Source organism: Pan paniscus, chromosome 16 (assembly GCF_029289425.2).
Source record: "Pan paniscus chromosome 16, NHGRI_mPanPan1-v2.0_pri, whole genome shotgun sequence".
Classification (NCBI taxonomy): Eukaryota; Metazoa; Chordata; class Mammalia; order Primates; family Hominidae; genus Pan; species Pan paniscus.
This window is the reverse complement of record NC_073265.2, coordinates 40,731,987-40,758,785: the sequence shown is the minus strand read 5'-3', so window position 1 is coordinate 40,758,785 and position 26,799 is coordinate 40,731,987. Positions and strand designations below refer to the sequence as shown.

At 37.8% G+C, this 26,799-nt stretch overlaps 1 protein-coding gene across 8 annotated transcripts in view; it reads left to right on the top strand.

Moving 5' to 3' along the window:
- The window catches only part of DMXL2 (Dmx like 2), a 172,201-nt gene that overhangs the window by 94,746 nt on the left and 50,656 nt on the right, over window positions 1-26,799 (top strand). For all 8 annotated transcript variants that reach the window (XR_004666516.3, XM_008953166.6, XM_008953165.6 and 5 more), the window contains 5 exons: window positions 8,213-8,302; window positions 10,812-10,929; window positions 18,036-18,155; window positions 22,258-22,485; window positions 25,038-26,717. Coding sequence is in view for 7 of the 8 variants with exons in the window: in XM_008953166.6 (XP_008951414.2) it covers window positions 8,213-8,302; window positions 10,812-10,929; window positions 18,036-18,155; window positions 22,258-22,485; window positions 25,038-26,717 (2,236 nt within the window). In the remaining variant the exon portion in view is untranslated. The remainder of the gene's footprint in view (window positions 1-8,212; window positions 8,303-10,811; window positions 10,930-18,035; window positions 18,156-22,257; window positions 22,486-25,037; window positions 26,718-26,799) is intronic.

The window sequence follows — 26,799 nt, the reverse complement described above, 5'->3', positions numbered from 1 at the left end:
GGCATAGTACCTGGATATTGCTGCTGGTTATTCAGGGCCCAAAGGCTCTTCAGTTAGCAGGTGATGAATCCTGCCAGGGGTCTTTCCCCTCATGGCAGTGGATTCCTTTCTGGCCCAGGGTGTGTCTACAAATGTCGTGTGGGAAATAGGGCCTGGAAAGGGAGCCTCATGACTCTCACTGGTGTCTTATCCTGCTGTAGCTGAGCTGGTATCCAAGATGCAAAACAAAATCCTCCCCACTCTTCTGTCGCCTCTCTTCAAGCGGAAGGAAGGAGTCTCCTTTGGAGCCGTGAGCTGTACAGCCTGGGGTTAGGGAAGGGATGATGCCAGCACTTTTTTAGCCATCCTGCCTGGTGTCTCAGTAGGTTGCATGCCTCCCCAGCCCACTGTCTTTGGCCCAGTTCAGCCCTAGGACTCATCTAGGAGTTGCAGACCTTGTGGCCTAGATTGCCTTTCAAGTTTATTTAAGGCCCCAGAGCACCTGAGCCTTGTGGTGGCAAGGCTTTTGGGGAATCAAGCTCAGACAGATGGGATCAGTGATTCCCCTCTGGGTAGGGCTCCCTCCATGGGTGAGCGTCAGCTGAGTTTGGTCTGGTTTTTCTTTCTGCTATATAACAAGGCAGCACTGACTTCAGTGCTCACAGTTGCTTGCTCTTCCTTTCCCCAGTGCACAGAAACTCTCTCAGCACCACGCCGCTGCTGCCAGGGTGTGGGAGAAGAGTGGTGTTGGTGATTGACGTGTGTGTTTCCTACCTCTTCAGTGCTTCTTTCAGTGATAATGAAGTTAAAACTGGGTACTGTGAATGCTTACCTGATTTTTGGTTCTTATGAAGGTGCTTTTTTTCGTATAGTGGTTAAATTGGTGTTCTTGCTTGGGGGACAATTGGGGGAGCCTTCTATTCTGCCATCTTCCTCTATTCCTACCTCCAGCTGTTGGGTTATTTGTAGATATTCTTTATCAAGTTGAGGAATCAAGAAAATTAACAAACCTAGAGGAGAACTTCCTCATATGTTTTGATTTCCTTTGAGAATTTCTCTTCGACCCTCGATTACTTAGAAGTGTAAGATTTAGCTTCCAAGCGTCCTGTTACTGATTTCTAGTTTGATTCCGTCATGGTAGAAAAATGTACCATATGATTTCAGTCCTTTTTAGTTTGTTGAAGTTTGTTTTATGGCCCAGGACCTGGTCTATTTTAGTACATGTTCCACTCACTAAGCACTTAAAAGAATGTGTATTTTGTTGTTATTGGGTAGAGTGTTCTATAAATGTTAGTTAATCCTGTTTTGATTGATGGTGTTGTTGAGTTCTTCTGTATCTTTACTGATTTTCTCGCTAATCATTCTATCAAGTCTTGAGAGCGAGGTATTGCAGTCTCCAACTATAATTGTGAATTTGTCTGTTTCTCCTTTTACTTCTATAAGTTTTTGCTTCACATAGTTTTCAGCACTGTTCTTTGGTGTATATACATTTAGTTCAAATTCAAGGTGTTGGCAAGGCCATGCTCTTTCTGATATTCAAGGGGAGGATCCTTCCTTGCCTCTTCCTAGATTGCTCCTGGCAGTCCTTGGTGTTCTTTGGCTTGTAGCTGCATCACTGCAGTCTGCCTCTGTCTTCTCATGGCCTTCGTCCATCTGAGTGTCTCTGCGTATCCTTTTTTTGTAAGGACAGCAGTCATTAGATTTTGCACCTACTGTAATCCAGTATGACCTTTTCTTAAACTAGTTATGTCTGCAAGACCCTACGTTCAAACAAGGTTACATTCCGAGATGCTGGGTGGACATGAATTTTGGGAGGACACTATTTAACCCACTACTCTGATCAACTTTCTTTTCTCATCAGTTATATTTGTAGTTGCATAGTCAGGAACTTTCAAAGTCTCTTGAGCCTCCAGACTTCTTTGAGCCATTTTGACTTTGAGACCCCCATGCTATAAGGCATTCTGGGATTTTTTAACCTTTCTAAAATATAGACTGTAGAGTCTTGCTCTTATTTTCAGTCTTAAACTCTTAAGATGACATGACTACTTTCTGTCACATTTCCATTATTTCTGCTCATCGTTTTGATTTTCTTAATACAATAGCAGTTCTCCTACTTACTTCTTCTACTAATTGTGAGGCAAAATGTAGCAAGAGTTTGTCACATGCTCTCCTATTCCTTAAATGAGATTTTTAGTAGATGACGAGTAAAGGCTAGCTTTTTAAAAATTTTGTAACAGATACTTGAAAGCTATAAATATTGTTCTGTAGATAGAGGGGTAGATTTAGGAAGCACAGGAAGGGAAATAAAGTGATTAACTTGCAGGGTAGAGTAGAATTGGTAGGTACTGGAAGCATGGAGATAGCAGGGAGTCTGTTGAGGTCAACTAAGCATGTGGGAAAACAAACCTGATCTGAAGTGGGATTTCATAGTCTAGGAAAGGAGAAGAGCAGAGCTTAGTAGCTGCTTGAATATGGATATGAAAACAGAGGATTCTAAGGTTTCTAATTTGTGATAGTTGTTCCAGTAGCTATGGCAAGATAGTTTTGAGGTATTTACAATGAGTTAAATTTGGGACACGTTGAATGTGAGGTGACCTTGGTTTTAGATTCCTAAGTTTGGCTTGTTTGTTTATTTATTTATTTTATGTTTTTATTTTTTTGAGACAGAGTCTTGCTCTATCAGCCCAGCCTGGAGTGCAGTGGCATGATATCAGCTCACTGCAACCGCTGCCGCCTAGGTTCAAGTGATTCTTGTGCCTCAGCCTCCTGAGTAGCTGGGACTACAGGCGTCTGCCACCATGCCCAGCTAATTTTTGTATTTTTAGTAGCTAGGGGTTTCACCATATTGGCCAGGCTGGTCTTGAACTCCTGACCTCAAGTGAGCCAGCCGCCTCGGCCTCCCAAGTGCTGGGATTACAGGCGTGAACCGCCACACCCAGTCCCTAAGTTTGGTTTAGATTGGAGATATTCCTAATGTTCCACATTAGGTACCAGTGCACATTTGGGATTTATTATTACAAAGACAGTACTTGAAGTCATTAGATCTCTAAAGGCATTAGTAATAGTTAATGTTCATAAATATGACTGTCAGTCATCAAGAAGAGATTTATGTTTAGCAGGCTATTTATGAAGACAGGGATTAAGTTTTTTTTATTCCATTTAAAGTATCAAAGATACAGTTGTTTTGGTGCCTAAAAAATAAGCTTTTGAATATCTTCACCCAGTGATGCTAGATTGGTGAGATCCATTCATTCAGGTATTTAGTGAGTACTTACTAAGGTATTCTACAAATAAATAAAGGAGAAGTCATGATGAAAGATAGGGTGGTATAGTGTGTGCTGCTATTAGTAAAAACAAGCTTTTAAAGTAGGAATGATCTAAAGTGTAATTTGTTTTCACTCAGCAATTTATTTACTCAATCTTTAATTTTTATTGAGGACTCACTGTGCATAACCTTATAGTACATGGAAGAATAAATGTGCATATTGTACCAGGTGCTAAGAGTGTTAAAATGAACAGAAGTAGTCCCTACTTTCAAGGATCTTGTATCTATAGAGTCATATAAATATGTACATATAGTATGTAATAAGTGGTAAATTAGAAGAAAAGGCTGATTTCAGGATGTGAAATTCATTTAATTGGCCTCTACTTAAGCCAGCTCATTGGATTCATTGATGCTGTCCATTCCTTCTATAAAATATAGGATGGATGCTCATAGGGAATAGTATACCAGGCTTTGTTGATTCCACAAGTTGACTTGTAACCTTAACAATAATAACAGCTGGGAAAGTTATTTAACCTGAAAAAAATACTGCTACTACTACTACTACTACCACCACCACCACCACTACTACTACTACTACTACTACTACTACTACTAGCAAACTTTTATCTAGTGATTATTGTATGTCAGGCTGTCTTCTAAATGTTTTACATATATTAACTCACTTAACCTTCCTGGTAACCTTAAGAAAAATGTAATATTACTATCCATACTTTAGAGATAAGGACACTGAAGCATAGAGAAACTTAATTACTTGTCCCAGTTTAGTCATCTAGCAATGGTAGGACCAGGATTTGAACCCAAGCAGCCTAGCTCTAGAGACCAAACTCTTACAACTACGTTGACTGTCTCTCAAGAGCCAGCTGTGTTTATTTTCAACCTTGTATATGTCAAGTTGTACATATTAGTGTCATTCTTAACTTAATTAAATATTATATAAATTGATGAAATGTGAGTATAAAAAACGTGAATGTTTTTATAAAAAGTGCTTTGGAAGCAATTTTGCTAAAAATCATTAATTAGGCATGGTCAAAACAACTGTAAAAGATTCAGGAGGAAATGGTTTAAGAAAAACTGCACTCGAATTGCTTTGTAGGTGTCTTTATGTTTTTACTCCCATTTATGTATTTATGTATGTATTTATTTATTTATTTTGAGTCCGAATCTTGCTCTGTCATCCAGGCTGGAGTGCAGTGGCGCGATCTCAGCTCACTGCAACCTCTGCCTCCCAGGTTCAAACGATACTCCTGCCTCAGCTTCCCGAATAGCTGGGATTACAGGTGCGCACTGCCACGCCCAACTAATTTTTGTATTTTTAGTAGATACAGGGTTTCACCATGTTGGCCAGGCTGGTCTCGAGCTTTTGACCTCAGGTGATCCACCCAGCTTGGCCCCCCAAAGTGCTGGGATTAGAGGCGTGAGCCAACGTGTCAGCCTATTCCCATTTAAAGAACTGAAAAATACAGCCAGGGCCTTACAGGGGTGGCATACGCAAGAAAGACCTGTAATTCCCATTAGCAAGCCCATACTCCAGGGTCTTACTCAACACCAAAATATCAGTTATATGTATACGTTTATGTTTAAAATAAAACAAAATGTTTAAAGTATACATATTATTTTAAAAATGATTCTCTGGGTTAACTGACCTTGCTGAGTGATTTATCCTCTCTCTGTCCAATGCTGTCAGTTAAGATGGCTTTTCTTATAGTTAGAAGCAACATTTAATCCAGATTGTGATGGTTAGGAAAGAATTTCTGGTGGAGATAGATATCTGAGATAAGACTTACTGAATGGGTAAGACATGAAAGTGAAGGAGGAAAAGGATATTTCAGGTAGAGATAACAGCAACTAACAATGCACAGAGGTAGAAGAATGTGCATAGTAAACTGTAAGTAGTTTATTACAGCCATAGCATAGAATGTGAATGGCTGTTGGAAATAGCTGAGACTGGATAGGAAGTTAGAGGTTAGATTGTGAAAAAATTTGTATTGCTTTCTTTATGATTTTGCTCTGCTTTCTCAAAGTCTGTTCTCAACATAGGAGTTAGAATGATGCCCTTAAAATGTAATTCAAGGCTGGGTGCAGTGGCTCACGCCTGTAATCCTAGCATTTTGGGAGGCCGAGGCAGGTGGATCACCTGAGGTCAGGAGTTCAAGACCAGCCTGGCCAACATGGTGAAACCCTGTCTCTACTAAAAATACAAAAATTAGCCAGGTGTGGTGGCGTGCACCTGTAGTCCCAGCTACTCGGGAGGCTAAGACAGGAGAATCACTTGAACTCGGGAGGTGCAGGTTGCAGTGAGCCAAGACCGTGCCATTGCATTTCAGCCTGGGCAGTAAGAGTGAAACTCCATCTCAAAAAAAAACAACAACAACAACAAAAAAAAGAGACTTTGTCAAAACCAGAGAAGCAAAGAAGGAGATTTTGAAAATATTATTAATGTGTTTGTTTCCATTAAAGCCAGAAAAATAAAACTATAATTAGTCCAATTTCTGGTATAAATAAATTTAAACTTAAAGTAATATGTGAGTTTTAATGCACCTACTTTTCAATTTTTTAGCATTTTTCAACTACTTTGATGTTCTGGAAAAATGTTAACTACAGCCAGGTGTGGTGGTTTATGCCTGTAATCCCAGTGCTTTGGGAGGCTGAGGTGGGAGGATTGCTTGAGGCCAAGAGTTTGAGACTAGCCTGAGCAACATAGTGAGACCCTGTCTCTACAAAAAATTAAAAAATTTGTCAGGCATGGTTGCATGCACCTGTAATCCTAGTTACTTGGGAGGCTGAGATAGGAGGACCACTTGAGCCCAGGAGTTGGAGGCCAATAGAGCAAGACCCTGAAAAAAGAAAAGAAGAATGTTAACCATTAAAAAAAAAAAATACATCAAAACACATATGTGCAGTTTTGATGCACATTAATGGTATCAATGTGGCTCATTAAGATACTCTTGGGTTCTATATTTAAATGTTTGATATTTTGCTCATTATGGATTGTTTACATTAATTTTGATTTTAAAATATTGCGTTAAAATATTATTTTTCTTGATTATTGAATTTTTGAGCACTCTTTTAAATTTTGCACCCTGGGCGAATGCTTTACTTCATTCTAATTTCCAGTAGTATCTTCCACTATAAAATGAGTTCCTTGGTTGGAGGTGATGTTGAGTGAGATTCTGTAGAATTCTGGAATTCTGTAGTGTAGTGTTCAGAAAGTCTGTTAATTATAGTGCTGGCAGAGAGTTGTGGGCAGGGAAAGCAAATCCTTAGCTGGAATACATAACTATTCCTGTGAGGGGATCTCAACCTTGGCTGCACATTGGAAGCACCTCAATCTCTGTGGGTGGAACCTAAGCATCATTGATTGTTAAAGCTCTCCAGGTGATTCAGTGTGCAGCCAAGATTGAGAACCAGTGATCTACAGCAGTACTTCTTAAACTTTAGTATACGCATGAATCCTATGGAAGTCTCGTTAAAATACAGATGTCTTAGTTTCAGGGAGTAAGTATGCATTCATAAAAAGCTTCCCATCACTGCTGATCCATTGACTACACTTTGAGTAGCAAAGCTTTGTTGTGTGCTACACAAATTTCACTGTTTTCACCTCACCAACTATAGGCCGTAGTTGAGTCCAGATTTCAATGAACAAACCCAGCAGACTGTTAACACCATTTCTTTTTTTTTTCTTTTTGGACGGAGTCTCGCCCTGTCACCCAGGCTGGAGTGCAGTGGTGCAATCTCGGCTCACTGCAACCTCCGCCTCCCAGGTTCAGGTGATTTTCCTGCCTCAGCCTCCTGAATAGCTGAGATTACAGGCACCCTCCATCACTCCCCACTAATTTTTATATTTTTAGTAGAGACGGGGTTTCACCATGTTGGCCAGGCTGGTCTCTTAACTCCTAACCTCAGGAGATCCACCTGCCTTGGCCTGTCAAAGTGCTGGAATTACAGGTGTGAGCCACCACCCTGGCCCTGTTAACACCATTTCTAAATGTCTGAGCTAACACTTTAAATCATGAATCTTGGGTGAACATACCCGTATCAGTAAATTCAGCCCTACCTAACTACATATTTTTTTCTTTTGATCTAATAACCCTAGAATCAATTTTCTTACATGCTCTCTGGAATCCTACTGATACAAATAAGAAACTTTCCACAACTCCAGTGTATATGCTTGTACTTATATCTCCCTACCTTGTACTTATATCTCTAGGCGAAGCTAGCCTCTAACCCCTCTTATTGGCCTTTTTGAGGTAGTGAAAAGTGGTAAAGGTGGGTGCTTTCTCCCCTACCTTGTACTAATATCTCTAGGCGAAGCTAGCCTCTAACCCCTCTTATTGGCCTTTTTGAGGTAGTGAAAAGTGGTAAAGGTGGGTGCTGAGGAGAATGGGCATTTCTTTCTGAGGCAACCGTTTCAGATGAAGTTACTGAAAGGTTTTTATGCAAGAGAAAGCTGGTTGGAACATGGGTGAGGAGGACTGTTCTTTTTAGCAGAAAGTTTTGGGATTTTGGGGTTCCAAAGTTAGGCTTCATTTATTTGTTCATACATCCTTATCCCAAGGCACAAGAGTCCCACTTCTTCTCAACCCTTGCCCTTACCTTCGGTCTGGCAGGGTTGTACTTTTAAATGGCATTGCACATCTGCAGACCACTCAGGCATTGGGCCAGATCTTCAGCCATGTCTGTCTTGGGCTTTAAGGTTGCAAAAATGAAGAAGATATGATGCCTTGAAGTTATATGCTATTTTTGTAAACATTATCTTTTTCTCTCTGCTTAACTTTAGAGTTAACATGAGAATGAGTATGGAAAGTTGAAGTATTTCTTTGAATGTATTACATTCCATTGCCAATCAGTGAATATTTAGAGGGGGCCTTAAATGTCCAAGATGCTGTATCATATTGACATTAGATTATAAGTTGTTGGCCATTAACATTTTGTGTTTTTTATTTACAGAAACTTATTGGAGAAGTGTTTAATATTGTGAGCCAACAGTCTACTGCTCGACCTGGCTGCATTATTGAACTCGATGCAATAACCAACCAAGTAAAAACATGCTTGTGAATTGGTGATATTCGTATACTTTATCCCATGGTGTTTTATATGTATATGATATATGTCATTCTCAGAATAATTTTCTTGTTTGTTATTAAATGCAGAAAACTTATGTTGATTCCCATAGTGAAAATCTACTAATGATTTAGGGATTATTTTTCTCCTTGGGAAACCAGGAACTGTATGTTCTCATTTATAAGTGGGCGCTAAGCTATGAGTATGCAAAGGCATGCAGAGCAATATAATGGACTTTAGAGACTCAGAAGGGGGAGGGTGGAAATGGAACTAGAGATTTGAAAAACCACATGTTAGGTACAGTGTACACTACTTGGGTGATGGGTGCACTAAAATCTCAGAATTCACTACTAGTTCATCTATGTAACAAAAAAACCACTTTTACCCCAAAAGCTATTTAAGTAAAATTTTTTAAAAAAGGAATTATTCTTCTCCAGTTGAATTGTATTTGTAGCAAAGGAAATTCGATTCAGTTAGAGAAACCATGACCTTGATCTTGAAATGCTGAGAGAAAATACACTGCAGCTGCATAGAGGGTCGGGTTGTGGTTTCTCATTTTATATTATTACTCTTTTCAACTCAATAGAGGGTAACCTCAGCTTCAGAGTGTTTGCCTTGTTAGGCCCCACGTTGGGTACTTTTGTGAGGTCCTTTAAAATGCAGATGAAAGTCAGATCCAAGTGGACATATACTTTTTAATCACAGGTCCTTTGTGTAGTATTCCTCCCTAGCTACTACCTAGGAAAGAAGGAGAACCCTTCTCCCTACAGGGAGATGTAAAACCCATTTTAGCCCTCAGGATATTTGTTTCTTTAGGACTATGTTTATGGTCTAAGGGATAGAACGAACATTTATTCCAAATGTGAAAAGGATTAGTTTGGTAAGGAAGCTACCAATAGTTTTAAACAAGGAAATGAAGAAAGAGCCAACTATAGTTGAAAGCAAGTATAGAGTTACATCATAAATTTTCTTTAGTGTCTTGCACTTTCTATTGGGGAAAATGTACTCATTTCTGCTAATATAGATAAAATATATCATCTCTTGATAGCAGAACTGGGGCTGCCAGACCCATATTGCTAATACCTCCTGGGAAATGCTTAACTTTTTAATCCCCAGTGCCCCACCTTTCTTCAGATTCAGCCTGTGATTTCTTTTTTCTACTCAATAGGAATGTAGAAGAGTGGGTTGGCTTCCTTCCTATAGATAACTTAATTTTTAATGGATTGGATGTTAAATTCATCCTCTACTTTAGCCTCCTTTGCACTCATTACCATGGGATATTAATACAGTCTGCTCTCACAGAGCAGTTTTTTTACTTCATATTTGCTCAACACTTTTTCCCCTGCTCCTTGTGCCTATTTTTAACACAAGGGCTGGTAAACTGTAAGCAATAATGAATGACAAAGTTTAAAATTCTTTCTAGGTTTGTTCCCAATGTGTTATATGATTTCTATATCCATGAAGACATCACCCTTCTCTTTACTTTCATCTATTGTTTGTCCCTTGGGGAAATGACCTCCTAGACAATGAATGTGAAGAGATTTTTAATGTTTCTACCTAGAGAAACACAAAATACCCTATAACTTTCATAAAATTGTATGGCCCAACCTAATATTATAATCCTTTTATTTCTTTCTATTATGTAAAGAGGCAGGTTTTCCTTTATTCTTTAAGATTATGGACTCCTCATCCAATGCCAAGATAATCATAGCTGCTTCCTTTTCTTGAAATCTCTGGGGGAGCCATCTGATTGATTGTCTTAATACACTTCCAAAATAAGCTTTTGTTTGGATCTAGCCTTTCCTTGAACTTCAGTTCCCGTTAAGGTTCTAAGTAGCCATTCGTGATAGTCTTAAAACATGGTCATGGAGCATAGCAGTTGACAGTGATGTTTCATCCATCCTTCGAGGGGTTCTAGTTACTTATGTGTAAGTTTAGTTCTCTAGAGATGTATCATCCTGCTGGCTGTTACAGGATCCCTCATAATTCCCACTAGACAGAGCTATTGGGATACTTCGAGGAGCTTTCTGGGTTTTGTTTTGTTTTTTGGTTCTCCAGTGGAATTGAAAAAACTACAAGTTGTGTAGTAGTCTAGTGTGTCTTACATAGTGCAGCCCTCCCCAGTCAGTTGTGAATCTGATGCTTTCAGGCTCAAAGTGGTGAAGGTTGCTTAACTGTTCTTTAAATTTGGATTTTTTAGCATCTTTTTTTTTTTTTTCCTGAGAAGCAAACCTGTTGATTTGTTTTTGCTAGAGCTCTTCTATTCTGCTATTGGCTGTGACATTTTTGAAAGTAATTTTTCTCTGACCAGGATAGTTTTAATGATTCTCTTCTGTTGCTTTTTTTCTTTCTAATTAGTAGTGGTAAAGAATAGAAATTGTTAGATATATTTCTTCTGCATTAGCATTGGGGAGGTGACAGATGGGAGATGGGAGACAGGGAATTTCGAAGATAAAACCTCTTCATTTTTTTTTTGTATTTGTAGTGTGGCTCAAATACACAGTTGCTTCATGTGTTTCAAGAAGACTTCATTATAGGATATAAACCACATAAGGAAGATATGGAGAAAAAGGAAACAGAAATATTTTTTCAGCCATCACAAGGTACTTTAAAAAAATAGTCTGCATTTGTTTACCTTCATGCTAAAAAATGATCTCTAAGTTTTCACTGAGTATGGATCTTCAAAAGTTACCACTCTCATAATTTTTGACAGATACACCAGTTAGTTCTGTCAAAATTGCTGGCTTGTAGATGAAGAGGGCTGTGGGTGAAAATTACATTTTGCAAGACAATTCATTGGTGACATCGACTTTTACTAAGAAATGGTATCTGTGAACCTTAATTTGTTTTAAAAAGTAAGTTTCTTCAACTCTATAATTAAATTATTTTGATTGGTAGTTCCATTTGGTATCTTAAGGAAAACAGTTAATTTTATTATAGGTTTTAAAAAATTACCAGTAAATTGCTTCAGACCAATGATGAATATAAGATATAAGGTATCATGTTGTGTGGGACACTAGAAACCTCATGGAAATAGTGAATGCAAGGTACCATCTCACAGTTTTCCCCTTTGAAGTATGGTATTTTTTCCTTTTTGTGAAAGTAAGTAGTTTAACCCTTTCAAAAACAAACAATATGATGTTTAGTTTAAACTTTATAACTTAGCTTAAAATGTTCCCTTCAGATGTTAAACTTTTATTTAAGTTTTTTAAATTGGCAAATAAAATTGTGTGTATATATATAACTTCATAATTATAAAACCAACGTGTTCTATTTGAAAAGCCATGTCTTTAAGAATTAAGTGTCTATGGCGAATATTTAGTTTACAAAGGGTTTTCAGATAATTAATCTCATGTGGTTACAAATTGTGAATATCCAGATGGACATATTTAATTTTCTTAGTGTAGTCTTCATCACGAAATTATGTATAGCATCTAAGGAAACTGTTTCTATGTAATTTGTGCAGACAATTTCCTTCGCTTTAGTGAAAATCAGATTGAGGTCCTGTATTCTAAGAAGCTTAGCTCAAACATCTTTTCACTCGTCAGACTAGTAACTTGTTTTTCTTTCATATATCTTTCTTCATACACAAAACTTTTATTTGTGTTATTCAATTATGTTAAGTTTTATTTCACTATCATTATAACAGCAGTACTGCTTTACCAATTTAAAATTTACTTTTCTGTAGTATCTTACCTTTGCCTGGGTTAATCTTTTTAATATGGTTTCCAACAAATGTAGCTGCCATTTATCACGTTATTTCTAACAGGAAAGATATGCCAACTTACCAGAATTCAATGCTTATATAAAGTTGGTACTTTTCTTTATAATATTTTAATTGACTTGCATTAAAAATTTTCTTTGTTTCTCGCTTTTGATATTTGTTATGCCACTGCTAAATCAGGCCAAAAGATTTCCTTAATGCTTTCTTGGTTTTCCTTTAGTTTTTGTGTGAAATTTCTCTTTCTTCCTGATTTTATAGCTGTGTTCTTAAAGGACTTGTGTAGGTTTCTCCTCTTCTCTGCCTCTGCTTTATTTTGTACTTTCTAAGTTTTAATTTAAAGTTACTCTTTTAGTTAAGAAAAATGCCAAAAATAGACAAAATTATAGTGCATAATTAAATGAACCTCCATATTCCCATAATGTAGGTTAAAGATTTTATCACACTTGCTTTGTCTACACAATTTTTCTTTTCCTTTTCCCCCCGAAAATTTTTTTTTTTTTTTTTTCCGAGACAGAGTTTGCTTTGCTGCCCAGGCTGGAGTGCAGTGGCGTCATCTCAGCTTACTGTAACCTCCACCTCCCAGGTTCAAGCAATTCTCCTGCCTCAGCTTCCCGAGTAGCTGGGATTACAGCTACTCGGCTGTAAGCCCACCTGGCTAATTTTTTTGTATTATTACTAGAGTCAGAGTTTTACCCCGTTGGCCAGGTTGGTCTTGAACTCCTGACCTCAAGTGATCAGCTCACCTTGGCTCCCAAAGTGCTGGGATTACAGGCATGAGCCACTGCGCCTGGCCCCTCTGAAATATTTTAAAGCAAATCCACCTACAGTGTTGTTTCACTTCCATATGCGTTTCTAAAAATAACTTCCTTACATATTTGCTGTTATCAAATTGATAATAAAATTCCTCAGAATCGTGCAATAACTACTCCATATTTCTTCCAGTTGTCTAAAAAATGTTGAGCTTTTTGTTTATGTGTTTTTGTTTGAATCTATATCCAAACAAGGTTTACATATTGTGTTTTCATTGTCTATTTAAAGAGTATTTTAATCTAAAGTGATACTTGATATACACCCTCATTATGCCACTGACTTGTTTTAGAGCAAGTTTATTTTTATTTTTATTTTTTATTATACTTTAAGTTCTGGAATACATGTGCAGAACATGCAGGTTTGTTACATACGTATACGTGTGCCATGGTGGTTTGCTGCACCTATCAACCCATCATCTACATTAGGTATTTCTCCTAAGGCTGTCCCTCTCTTAGCCCCCCCACCCCCCAACAGGCCCTGGTGTGTGATGTTCCCTTCCCTGTGTCTGTGTGTTCTCATTGTTCAACTCCCACTTATGAGTGAGAACATACAGTGTGTGGTTTTTCTGTTCCTGTGTTAGTTTGCTGAAAATGATGGTTTCCAGCTTCATCCATGTCCCTGCAAAGGACATGAACTCATCCTTTTTTATGGCTGCATAGTATTCCATGGTGTATATGTGCCACATTTTCTTTATCCAGTCTATCACTGATGGGCATTTGGGTTGGTTCCAAGTCTTTGCTATTGTGAACAGTGCCGCGATAAACATACATGTGCATGTGTCTTTATGGTAGAATGATTTATAATCCTTTGGGTATATACCCAGTAATGGGATTGCTGGGTCAAATGGTATTTCTGGTTCTAGATCCTTCAGGAATTGCCACACTGTCTTCCACAATGGTTGAACTAATTTATACTCCCACCGACAGTGTAAAAGTGTTCCTATTTCTCCACATCCTCTCCAGCATCTGTTGTTTCCTGACTTTTTAAAGATTGCCATCCTAACTGGCATGAGATGGTATCTCATTGTGGTTTTGATTTGCGTTTCTCTAATGACCAGTGATGATGAGCATTTTTTCATATGTTTGTTGGCCACATAAATGTCTTCTTTTGAGAAGTGTCTGTTCATATCCTTTGCCCACTTTTTGATGGGATTATTTTTTTCTTGTAAATTTGTTTAAGTTCCTTATAGATTCTGGATATTAGCCCTTTGTCAGATGGATAGATTGCAAAAATTTTCTCCCATTCTGTAGGTTGCCTGTTTATTCTGGTGATAGTTTCTTTTGCTGTGCAGAAGCTCTTTAGTTTAATTAGAACCCACTTGTCAATTTTGGCTTTTGTTGCCATTGTTTTTGGTGTTTTAGTCATGAAGGCTTTGCCCATGCCTACATCCTGAATGGTATTGCCTAGGTTTTCTTCTAGGGTTTTTATGGTTTTAGGTCTTACGTTTCAGTCTTCAATCCCTCTTGAGTTAATTTTTGTATGAAGTGTAAGAAAGGGGTCCAGTTTCAGTTTTCTGCATATGGCAAGCCAATTTTCCTAGCACCATTTGTTAAATAGGGAATCCTTTCCCCATTGCTTGTTTTTGTCAGGTTTGTCAAAGATCAGATGGTTGTAGGTGTGTGGTGGTATTTCTGAGGACTCTGTTCTGTTCCATTGTTCTATATATCTGTTTTGGTACCAGTACCGTGCTGTTTTTGTTACTGTAGCCTTGTAGTATAGTTTGAAGTCAGGTAGCATGATGCCTCAAGCTTTATTCTTTTTGCTTAGGTTTGTCTTGGCTATGAGGGCTCTTTTTTGGTTCCATATGAAATTTAAAGTGTTTTTTTCTAATTCTGTGAGGAAAGTCAATGGTAGCTTGATGGGGATAGCATTGAATCTATAAATTACTTTGGGCAGTATGGCGATTTTCACAATATTGATTTTTTCCTGTCCATGAGCATGGAATGTTTTTCCATTTGTTTATGTCCTCTCATTTCCTTGAGCAGTGGTTTGCAGTTGTCCTTGAAGAGGTCCTTGTAAGTTGTATTCCTAGGTATTTTATTCTCATTGTAGCAATTGTGAATGGGAGTTCACTCATGATTTGGCTCTCTGTCTGTTATTGGTGTATAGGAATGCTTGTGATTGTTGCACATTGATTTTGTGTCCTGAGACTTTGCTGAAGTTGCTTATTAGCTTAAGGAGATTTTGGGCTGAGACGATTGGGTTTTCTAAATATACAATCATGTCATCTGCAAAGAGAGACAATTTGACTTCCTCTCTTCCTATTTGAATACCCTTTATTGCTTTCTCTTGCCTGATTGCCCTGGCCAGAACTTTCAGTACCATGTTGAATAGGAGTGGTGAGAGAGGGCATCCTTGTCTTGTGCTGCTTTTCAAAGGGAATACTTCCAGCTTTTGCCCATTCAGCATGATATTGGCTGTGGGTTTGTCATAAATAGCTCTTATTATTTTGAGATAAGTTTCATTAATACCTAGTTTATTGAGAGTTTTTAGCATGAGGGGCTGTTGAATTTTATCAAAGGCCTTTTCTGTATCTATTGAGATAATCATGTGGTTTTTGTCATTGGTTCTGTTTACGTGATGGAGTACATTTATTGATTTGTGTACGTTGAACCAGCCTCTCATCCCAGGGATGAAGCCGACTTGATTGTGGTGGATAAGCTTTTTGATGTGCTGCTGGATTCGGTTTGCCAGTATTTTATTGAGGTTTTTCGCATTGATGTTCACATCAGGGATGTTGGCCTGAAATTTTCTTTTTTTGTTGTGTCTCTGCCACGTTTTGGTATCAGGATGATGCTGGCCTCATAAAATGAGTTAGGGAGGAGTCCCTCTTTTTCTATTGATTGGAATAGTTTCAGAAGGAATGGTACCAGCTGCTCTTTGTACCTCTGGTAGAATTCGGTTGTGAATCTGTCTGGTCCTGGGCTTTTTTGGTTGATAGGATATTAATTACTGCCTCAATTTCAGAACTTGTTATTGGTCTATTCAGGGATTTGACTTTTTCCTGGTTCAGTCTTTGGAGGGTGTATGTGTCCAGGAATTTATCCATTTCTTCTAGATTTTCTAGTTTATTTGTGTAGAGGTGTTTATAGTATTCTCTGATGGTAGTGTTTATTTCTGTGGGATCAGTGATGATAGCCCCTTTATCATTTTTTATTGTGTCTGTTTGATTCTTTTCTTTTTTTCTTTATTAGTTTGGCTAGTAGTCTATCTATTTTGTTAATCTTTTCAAAAAACCAGCTCCTGGATTCACTGATTTTTGGAAGGGTTTTTTGTGTCTCTGTCTCCTTCAGTTCTAGAGCAAGTTTTTTTTTTTTAAAGAAGTTTCTCTGACTATTTATTTGTGATGTTGTTTAAACTTTTTCTTGTCTACTATATTGCTTGTACAGTGGAAGTTAGCTCTACAGACTTGATTAGATCTGGGTTCAACATTCTGGGTGATGCCGTGTACTTCATATGTATCATACCAGAAAAAAAATATTTGGATATCTCACTTTTAGTCATATTAAGATTCGGAAGATTCAGTTGGTGGTGTCATTATGGTTTGACAGCAGTCTTTATCTCATGGCTTCTTCCATTGAATATTATTGATCTTAAACCAGTTATTTCATTAGGGATTGAAAAATTATGATTTTCCAATTTTATCAGTTCTCATTTATTTATTAGCTGGAAAGCATCTGTAAAGAAAAGCATTTCTTTATCAACTAGGGCTATTGGATTACTTTGAAAAACAGTTCTTTTTGGAAAGGTTAAGTGCTTAGTTCTTTCCATTTAATTGACAGTTTCAGAATGAGGAGTCTGCGCGCTGGTTATCTCTAGCTGCTACTGTTGAATTTATTGTTGTTGTTGGATTTCTTTGTCTTTTAAGTATCAATATGAACTCATTTTAAGAAAACTCTTTAAGGAACTATAATATACATACAGAGAAGTACTCATATAACTCTATTAGGCTAGTAAGTAGCATTTGAAGTAGGTCCTGTGTCCTTTTGACATAACCTCAATGTTGTAATAGTTTCTTTCAGGAGCAAGATTTTCCTGGGTTTATCTTGTAGCTGTCCTTTGCAAGAATGGAATCATCCTTCCAAACTGTTTCTTTTTTAAAAATTATTATTATACTTTAAGTTCTGCGATAGATGTGCAGAACATGCAGGTTTGTTACGTAGGTTTACACGTGCATGGTGGTTTGCTGCACCCATCAACCTGTCATCTATGTTAGGTCTTTCTCCTAATGCTCTCCCCTTCCTAGCCCCCCACCCCCCAACAGGCCCCGATGTGTTATGTTCCCCTCCCTGTGTCTATGTGTTCTCATTGTTCAACTCCCACTTATGAGTGAGAACATGCGGTGCCAGACTGTTTCTTCTAATGAAAATGGTTAGAGGCCACAATTTTAACTCTAGCAGCGCTCATTACCAATATGTTGTCATTATGAGTTTTAATGATTAAGGAAAGCTTTTATTATCCTGCATTAGATTTCATTTTCAGTTATGAAGAATCTGATTTTCAGCAGGGAAAATTATATATACAAGTAATGTCTTTTTTAAAAAAATGCATGAAATTTCTACAAAATTTTTTCTTTACCCTACCACTGCTCCTTCCCCCACAACTTAAGTCTTTTTTTTAATGCTGTTTTCATGCAAGAAAAGCAGGATGAATGTTTATTTTATTATTTCTTTTTAATTGCCAGTTTTCTAAATAAGGAGTAAGTGCCCCAGTTACTCCAGGGGCATCCTGTGAGGCTGGCTTGAGCTTTTGTGTGCTCAGCACCCTGCTTCCTTCCCTTCTGTCCTCCTCCCATTCTTCTTCTGCTGCTTTCTTTCCTTTCCTTTCTTTTTTATGTACCCTTTCTTGGTATTTGTGTGAACTCATAGTTTGTAATAGGATAAATATGTTTAACAAATTGTATTCAGTTTTATTCTTTGATGCTCAAAATGTCCCCCTTTGACTAGTAGGTATCCTTTCATGTTAGCTTTTGTGTACTTTTGACATAATTTCATTACTCCTTGATAGCTATCTAACTTTTGGTACAAAAATTATATAAAACTCCTCCTTAAAGTCTTTCTTGCCTTTTCTTCCCAACTTCCATGCATATCAAGAGGTGGTGGTAGCTTTTAAAAAGTGTTTTTTTAACCCCATAAAAACATACTAATTTAAATATCCTTTTCCTTTGAATAATAGGATACCGCCCACCACAATTTTCAGAAAAGTTCTTTCTAGTAGTAATTGAGAAGGACAGCAATAATAACTCTACTCTGCATATGTGGCACCTTCATCTTAAATCTGTACAAGCATGTTTAGGTAAGTAATTATAGTTTTATACAGAGATGATACATAATAAATTTATTTTATAGAATATGCTTTACTTTGGTTAATTCTGTAAAATGAAGTTCCATTAAACTGTAAATTGAGTTGCTGAATTATGTCTCTTCTAAACTTTTAATTACAAGGTCATAAATCATTAATGAAACTGGTTAATTCTAAAAACCAGCCTAAGGGCACATTAGACATATTGAAAAAAAATAAAAGCTTTGTTTATTTTTTTCAGTGAATATTTATTGAGTGTACATTATGACTGTTCTAGATGTCCATAGAACTAACATTGTACTTTTTTGTTAATACACATTCCCATCCAATGCACTGCACATCATCAGCTTTATCATCATTAAAATAAGCAGAATTGGCTGGGCGCGGTGGCTCACGCCTGTAATCCCAGCACTTTGGGAGGCCGAGGTGGGCGGATCACGAGGTCAGGAGATCGAGACCATCCTGGCTAACACGGTGAAACCCTGTCTCTACTAAAAATACAAAAAATTAGCCGGGCGTGGTGGCGGGCGCCTGTAGTCCCAGCTACTCAGGAGGCTGAGGCAGGAGAATGGCGTGAACCCGGGAGGCAGAGGTTGCAGTGAGCTGAGATTGCACCACTGCACTCCAGCCTGGGCGACAGAGCAAGACTCCATCTCAAAAAAAGAAAAAAAAAGCAGAATTGCTGTTTGATGAAATATGATTGAGTGCCTGAGGCTTATAAGCAGAACTGTTTTTGTAGAGCATTAAGAAATACAGGCTGGGCATGGGCATGGTGTCTCATGCGTATAATGCCAGCACTTTGGGAGGCTAGGGCAGGACGATTGCTTGAGCGCAGGAATTCGAGATCAGCCTGGGCAGTAGAGTGAGACTTCATCTCTACAAAAAAATAAAAAATTAGTCAAGTGTGGTGGCATGTGCCTATACTTGGGAGGCTGAGATGGGAGGATTGCTTGAGCCCTGGAGTCAGAGGCTGCAATGAGCCGAGACTGCACCACCGCACTCCAGCCTAAGTGACAAAGTGAGACCCTTGTCAGTTTTTCCATTTCAAAAAAAGAAATGCAATTATGATTAAAAAATTACTTCAGCCATTCTTTCGCTGTACACATTTAGATTAATCTCTAAACTAATTGGGAAATCTGTAGTATGAAGCAAAGAAATTGATCACAGATTTTTTAAAAACAAACTTTTCCTTTTTGAGAGATAATTGTTAAAATGAAGAACTGCATGGATAGCCATATCACATTGAATCTGCTTTAAACTGTTAACTCAAAATATTTGAGTTGTAAGATTTTATTATGTCTTGTAATTAATTGATTTTATACAACTTTTTATATAACATTTAATACAGTGAAAGAATAATTTGTACTTTTTTGTTCACATGTATTATACATTATCACAATTGTAGCAGTTCTAACTGGGCCATGAATTGGCATTAGAAAAGCCAAATTATGTGACAGAACCTTTACCTTCACCTAGTTGAGCCTAATCTTCTTGAGGCACCAGGAATTTAAAAATTCTTTCAAAGCCTTTGGAGTTAATTCTTTGCTTTATATGTTGTTTGATAGAAATGCAAGAGAAGGGATCTGAAACCAGTTCATCAGGAAGAGATTCACCCAGCAGAGAATGTAGTAATTTCTAGAATTGGGCACAGAAATGGGAGTGGCTCTGAAGAGATTTATAGGGGTAGTAACAGGTCCTTGTGGGAGGACAGGAACCATGTGATTTTGTTTGTCCCCACTGCTTATGAAGTGTGTGTCTCACTAAAGCCAGGGCTAGAGTTGAGTTGCTTGCCTACCCTGTTTGTGACAGCAGTAGGTCACAGACAATGAGATTACAGTAGAGGCAAATAATGTACTCTTTTTAGCTGTGATAGAAAGCATCTATCTTTTTGTTCTAATCTTTGCTGCAGATTTAACAGTGTATCCTGCCATTCACACTTAACGCTTGAATTTACTGCAGTAGTGAATATCCTGTTAGAGGATAAATGATTGGTTTAAATTTTGTTAGAGAAGGAAACATGTTGAGTACCTTCTGGGTGCCAGGCACTGAGATTGGTGCTTTATATATGTGAATAGATATTATCCCCAGTTTACTAATGGAGTAAAGGTATGTAACTTGACCAAGTCCCATTATATGGTTTGTCACAGAACTAAGTTTCAAAATCAGGCCTTGTTGACTCCAAAGTCTTTGTTTTTTTTTCTGCTCTTATTTTCTTTCTTAGCATGAGATATATGTTAGAAAATAGCATGATTTACAGGAAGAGAAATGATGTAGTTTAACCTTAGTTTGCTGGTGAGAAAGTAGCCAGAGATGGTGGTGAAGTGCCTGGCCAAAGGAAACACATCTCATTAGTGATAAAGCCAGGAGTGGGACTCCTGTCTTCTGACTACGGATCCAAGTTTGTAGTCTTATTTCATTTTACAAAAAAAGTGAAAATATTTCTTACTTAGTGGCCTGCCATTAGAAGATAGATTGACATGTTTAACAGAAACAAAAGAGGATTGATTATTATTTATTGGATATTCTGGTGCTCTTTGAGATGTACAAGGCAATAACAACACATCATCCCTGACTTTAGTGAATTTGTAGTCCAATGGGGAGAGACAGATAAATAAATAAATATAGAGTATCTCTTATATGTCACGGAAGAACAGATAACTGAATCAGAGATTTACACTCACTGGAAGTTCTTTGGAAGATCAAGTCAATATGGCTTACAAAGGCTGTCAACTAATACTATCTTAAATTTTCTTAGAACTTTTGGTTTTTGTGTTTATTCTTGAAATCATTCTCTGATTTGAGTACTTGATAGGAGGCTGCTAGTCTAATGTCTTCTTTGCCCCTAGCTAATTACATGGCCTCAGGAAAATCACTAAGCTCTCTGAGTTTAAATTTCTTAATCTAAAAGTGAGGCAGTATATTGTTATTTCTTAAAGTTTGGTTCATGATCCATCTATTTCAAAAACACCTGGGCTGCTTTACTGGGATCTACCCCATATCATCTAAATCAGTGTCTCTGTGGTTAGGCCTGGGAATTTGCATGTTAACAAATTCCTCAAGCTTTTAATGTGTTTTAAAGGTTGTAAGCACTGGACTGTATAAGGGGTTTCTTTTAGCTTTTACATGTTGTGATTCTTCCCTGTCAGTCTTGCATGATGGAGTTGGTGCAAAGAAAGAGTAAAATTGTAAAAAAAAAAAAATTTAAGCTTATCAGGGTAACTAAGCAAAAGTTTGAAAATTGACCTTGTCTGCAAAGTAATTTTTTAAAAAAAATTTATTGATGCATAATAATTATACATATTTATGGGGTACATGTGATATTTTTATACATGCATAGAATATGTAATGATCATATCATGGTATTTAAGATATTCATTACCTTGAAATTTATTGTTTCTTCGGGTTGGGAACATTTCAGATCTTCTCTTCTAGCTCTTTTGAAATATACATTGTTGTTAACTGTAGTCATTCTACTGTGCTATCAAACAATAGAACTTATTTCTTCTACCTTCATGTTTGTACCTATTAAAGAGTCTCTTCACCCACCCCACAACCCTTCCCATTCTCTGGTATCTATTATGCTGTTATCTACCTCCATGAGATCCACTTTCTTAGCTCTCACATATGAGTGAGAGAACAGGTGATATTTGTATTTCTGTGCCTGGCTTATTTCACTTAACATACTGACCTGCAGTTTCCAACTGTGTTGCTGCAAATGACAGGATTTCATTCTTGTTTATAGCTGAATAGTATTCCATTGTGTATATATATGACATGTTCTTTATCCATTTATTCATTGATGGATACTTAGGTTGATTTTATGTCTTGGCTGTTGTGAATAGTGCTACAATAAATGTGGGAGTGCAGTTACCCCTTTGATATACTGATTTCCTTTCCTTTGGGTAAACACCTAGTAGTGAGATTGCTGAGTCATATGGTCATTCTGTTTTAAAAAGAGTTCTCTTTTCTCTATATCCTCACCTCCAAAATACTTTTAAGAAGCTATGTTTCTTAAATAATAACAAAGTAATATTCTAGCTCCTATTTATAGTAATGATATACATACATTTTTTAATTTTATAATTTATTTTTAAAGCTAAAGCTTCAGAAGGGGCTTCCTCTGAGAGTCTACTTTCAGTCCCTGGACAGAAGAATGTAGATTCTTCTCCAGAAACCTCTCCTAGTGTGAGCCCCATGCCACATTCTTCATCAATTGCCAATCTTCAAACTGCCAGTAAACTTATTCTGAGTTCTAGACTGGTGTATAGCCAACCCCTTGATCTCCCAGAATCAGTTGAAGTAATAAGAGCAACGCCTTCAGCAGGTAAGGTCGCTTTAAGACTGGGCAGTGGTAGCTCAGAGTGATAAAATGTATGAACTCTTTAGTGGATAAAATAGATGATCTCTTCTGAAATATGTGCTATGTTGACATTAAAATAAAGATTGATTTTCTATTAATGATATGTCTAGATGGTTAGAAACATGTCTTTATTAGAAATAATTTCCTGGCTGGGTGCGGTGGCTCACTTCTGTAATCCCAGCACTTTGGGAGGCTGAGGTGGGTGGATCACTTGAGGTCAGTAGTTTGAGACCACCCTGGCTAACATGGCGAAACCGTGTCTGTACTAAAAATACACAAATTAGTTGGGCGTGGTGGCACGTGCCTGTAATCCCAGCTACTTGGGAAGCTGAGGCAGGGGAATTGCTTGAACTCGAGAGGTGGAGGCGGCAGTGAGCTGACATCACACTACTGCATTGCAGCCTGGGTGGGCGACACAGTGAGACTCCATACACACACACACACACACACACACACAAAATTTCCTGTGATAAACGTAATCACCTTGACAGAAAATAGTGTAAATTTTTTTTTTTTTTTTTTAGACGGAGTCTCGCTCTGTCGCCCAGGCTGGAATGCAGTGGTGCTATCTTGGCTCACTTCAAGCTCCACCTCCCGGGTTCACACCCATTCTCCTGCCTCAGCCTCCCGAATAGTTGGGACTACAGGCATCCACCACCATGCCCAGCTAATTTTTTTTGTATTTTTAGTAGAGACGGGGTTTCACCATGTTAGCCAGGATGGTCTCGATCTCCTGACCTCGTGATCCACCCACCTCAGCCTCCCAAAGTGCTGGGATTACAGGTGTGAGCCACCACACCCGGCCAAAATAATGAAAAAAATTTTTTTTTTTTGAGATGGAGTTTCGCACTGTCACCCAGGCTGGATTGCAGTGGTGCTATCTCGGCTCACTGCAAGCTTCACCTCCCAGGTTCATGCCATTCTCCTGCCTTAGCCTCCCGAGTAGCTGGGACTACAGGCGCCCACCACCACGCCTGGCTAATTTTTTGTATTTTTAGTAGAGACGGGGTTTCACCGTGTTAGTCAGGATGGTCTTGATCTCCTGACCTCGTGATCCACCCACCTCGGCCTCCCAAAGTGCTGGGATTACAGGTGTGAGCCACCGCGCCCAGCCAATAGTGAAAATATTTTAATGTGAGGTGTCTTGCCTACACTTTGGAATATAATGATAGTAAAATTTTGAAGAACAAATACATTCATTTGTAAACCACTGAGGCTTTTTTAAAAATTTAAGACTTTTCATTCACATTGTGGTAATCACGTCTCACTTTTATTAAGAATGTTTGAACAAGAGTTGGCAGATACTCTGAGGAAAAATGTAGGATAAAAGGCTATAGTTTGGGTGGTCTGGAATGATACTGACTTTAGCAAGGTAGATATTTTGAGGGCAAGTCTGGCAGCTGTGTTTAAAGTGATCTACTTGTAGAATTTTAATTGGGGAGTTTCTAGAATAGTGTTTTTGGGAAACCAAAATTGGAGGTTCGGGGCTGCTAAAATTACTGGTGAATGATATTCAGTATGGATGTTTTCTTATTCATCCGTAAGACAAGTTTGCATTCACAGTTGGAAAGATCATATTGAGAAGAGTGTACTCTTGGGCTTTTGTGGCTGGTGCAGATCTAGGCCAGTTTGTTAATCTTTCAAAATATTTGAAAGGTTTGGGTTATACTCAAATAAGTTTATTGGAGTTTGTGATAATAAATTATATTTTACAGACGCCTTATAAAATGTCTTATTTGACAATAGTAATCTAGGGGAAACAGTAACTGATCCCAATTGTTTAGATGGAATAGGCTCAGATGATTAAGTAGCTTTCCCACTGTTAATGAAATTATTGATGGGTTGAAACTCAAATCCAGATCTTCTGACCTCAGATCTTTAATCTCTGTATCTTACAGTTGACAACAGATGTGCATTGTTAGTCTTTGGCAGTCAGGAATAGATAAGAGGGTTCTGGTTCAGTGCTAAGAGAGGATGAATTAAACTTGGTAAAATGGGTAAGATCTATTGGTCTGTTTTGCGGTCTGAAACAAAATTTGATGTACCACCTGGGGTCTGGATTATTTGAGGGAAGGTTAGGGGCATTTGAAAGGCAAATTGTAAAGCTCAGTTAAGTATTCATGATGAAAATGATTAAATATATAGTATGAAATTCTAAGGAGGCATGTTGTGAAGGTAAATATAAATAATAGAAACACATTAAGGGCTGACTTGTTTCAGTGCTTTTGAGTTTTATTTTAATTAAATGGTTGCCTCATTTAAACTTAATTACCTAAAAACAAATTAAGTGATTATTATTGCATACCTTGATTTCACTGATGGGCTCTTCAAGACCTTTATAGATACGTTGGCCAATGGACATTTAGTGGGATACTAGTTAAGAGGAAGACTGCAGAGATATTCTGAAGAAGCTCATAGTGACTTTGAATTGATCACATTCCAGAATTTGATTACTACCATATTATTTTGTGGCTTTATTATTATTACAACTAACTATTTGCTTTTTCTTTTTTAAGGCCATCTGAGTTCTTCTTCAATTTATCCAGTGTGCCTTGCACCTTATTTAGTGGTTACAACTTGTTCTGACAATAAAGTACGCTTCTGGAAATGTTGTATGGAAGCCAACCCAGAGTGTAATAAAAGTGATGAGAAAGAAATTTATCATTGGAAGAGATGGCCTTTGATGAATGATGAAGGAGAAGATAATAGCAGTACAGTGAGCATTGTGGGAAGACCAGTTGCTGTTAGCTGTTCATACACAGGTCGCCTTGCAGTGGCTTATAAGCAGCCTATCCACCATAATGGTTTTGTTTCTAAAGAATTTTCCATGCATGTTTGTATATTTGAATGTGAATCTACAGGAGGATCAGAGTGGGTTTTAGAACAAACAATTCATCTTGATGATTTGGTTAAGGTTGGGAGTGTACTTGATTCAAGGGTCAGCGTCGACAGTAATCTGTTTGTATATAGCAAGTCAGATGCACTCTTGAGCAAGGATAGATATCTTATTCCGAATATCAAACATTTAGTACATTTGGACTGGGTATCAAAAGAAGATGGCTCCCACATTCTTACAGTGGGAGTCGGTGCGAATATCTTCATGTATGGAAGGCTTTCAGGAATTGTGACTGAGCAAACCAACAGTAAGGATGGAGTAGCTGTCATCACTTTACCACTAGGTGGTAGTATCAAGCAAGGAGTTAAGTCAAGATGGGTTCTTCTTAGATCTATAGACTTGGTATCTTCTGTTGATGGTACTCCTTCACTGCCTGTTTCTCTCTCTTGGGTAAGAGATGGGATATTGGTGGTAGGAATGGATTGTGAAATGCATGTATATGCACAGTGGAAGCATGCTGTCAAATTTGGAGACACTGAAGCTGATAGTCCTAATGCAGAAGAGGCAGCAATGCAAGATCATTCGACCTTTAAATCTAATATGCTGGCAAGAAAAAGTATTGTTGAAGGAACAGCTATTTCTGATGATGTTTTTTGTTCACCAACCGTAATTCAAGATGGTGGCTTATTTGAGGCTGCACATGTACTTTCCCCTACTCTTCCACAATATCATCCAACTCAGCTGTTAGAATTGATGGATTTAGGGAAAGTGCGAAGGGCTAAAGCCATTCTCTCTCATTTAGTAAAATGTATTGCAGGTGAAGTAGCAATAGTTAGAGATCCTGATGCTGGAGAAGGAACTAAGCGACATCTCTCTCGAACTATTAGTGTAAGTGGCAGTACAGCAAAGGAAACAGTCACCATAGGAAAAGATGGTACTCGAGATTATACTGAGATAGATTCTATCCCTCCACTACCACTATATGCATTACTTGCTGCAGATCAAGATACATCCTACAGAATTTCAGAAGAAAGTACAAAGATACCACAGAGCTATGAAGATCAGACAGTAAGTCAACCAGAGGATCAGTATTCAGAGCTGTTTCAAATCCAGGATATAACAACGGATGATATTGATTTAGAGCCTGAAAAGAGAGAAAACAAATCAAAAGTAATAAATCTTTCTCAATATGGACCAGCTTACTTTGGCCAAGAACATGCAAGGGTACTTTCAAGTCATCTTATGCACTCAAGTCTACCAGGCCTTACCCGTTTGGAGCAGATGTTCCTTGTAGCTTTGGCTGATACAGTGGCTACTACTAGTACTGAGCTTGATGAAAGCAGAGATAAGAGTTGCTCAGGTAAATATTCTCGCTAAAAATTTATAAAGTTGTACCTAATAGAAATATTTGTATTATCTCTATACTGACTCATTTATTGAAT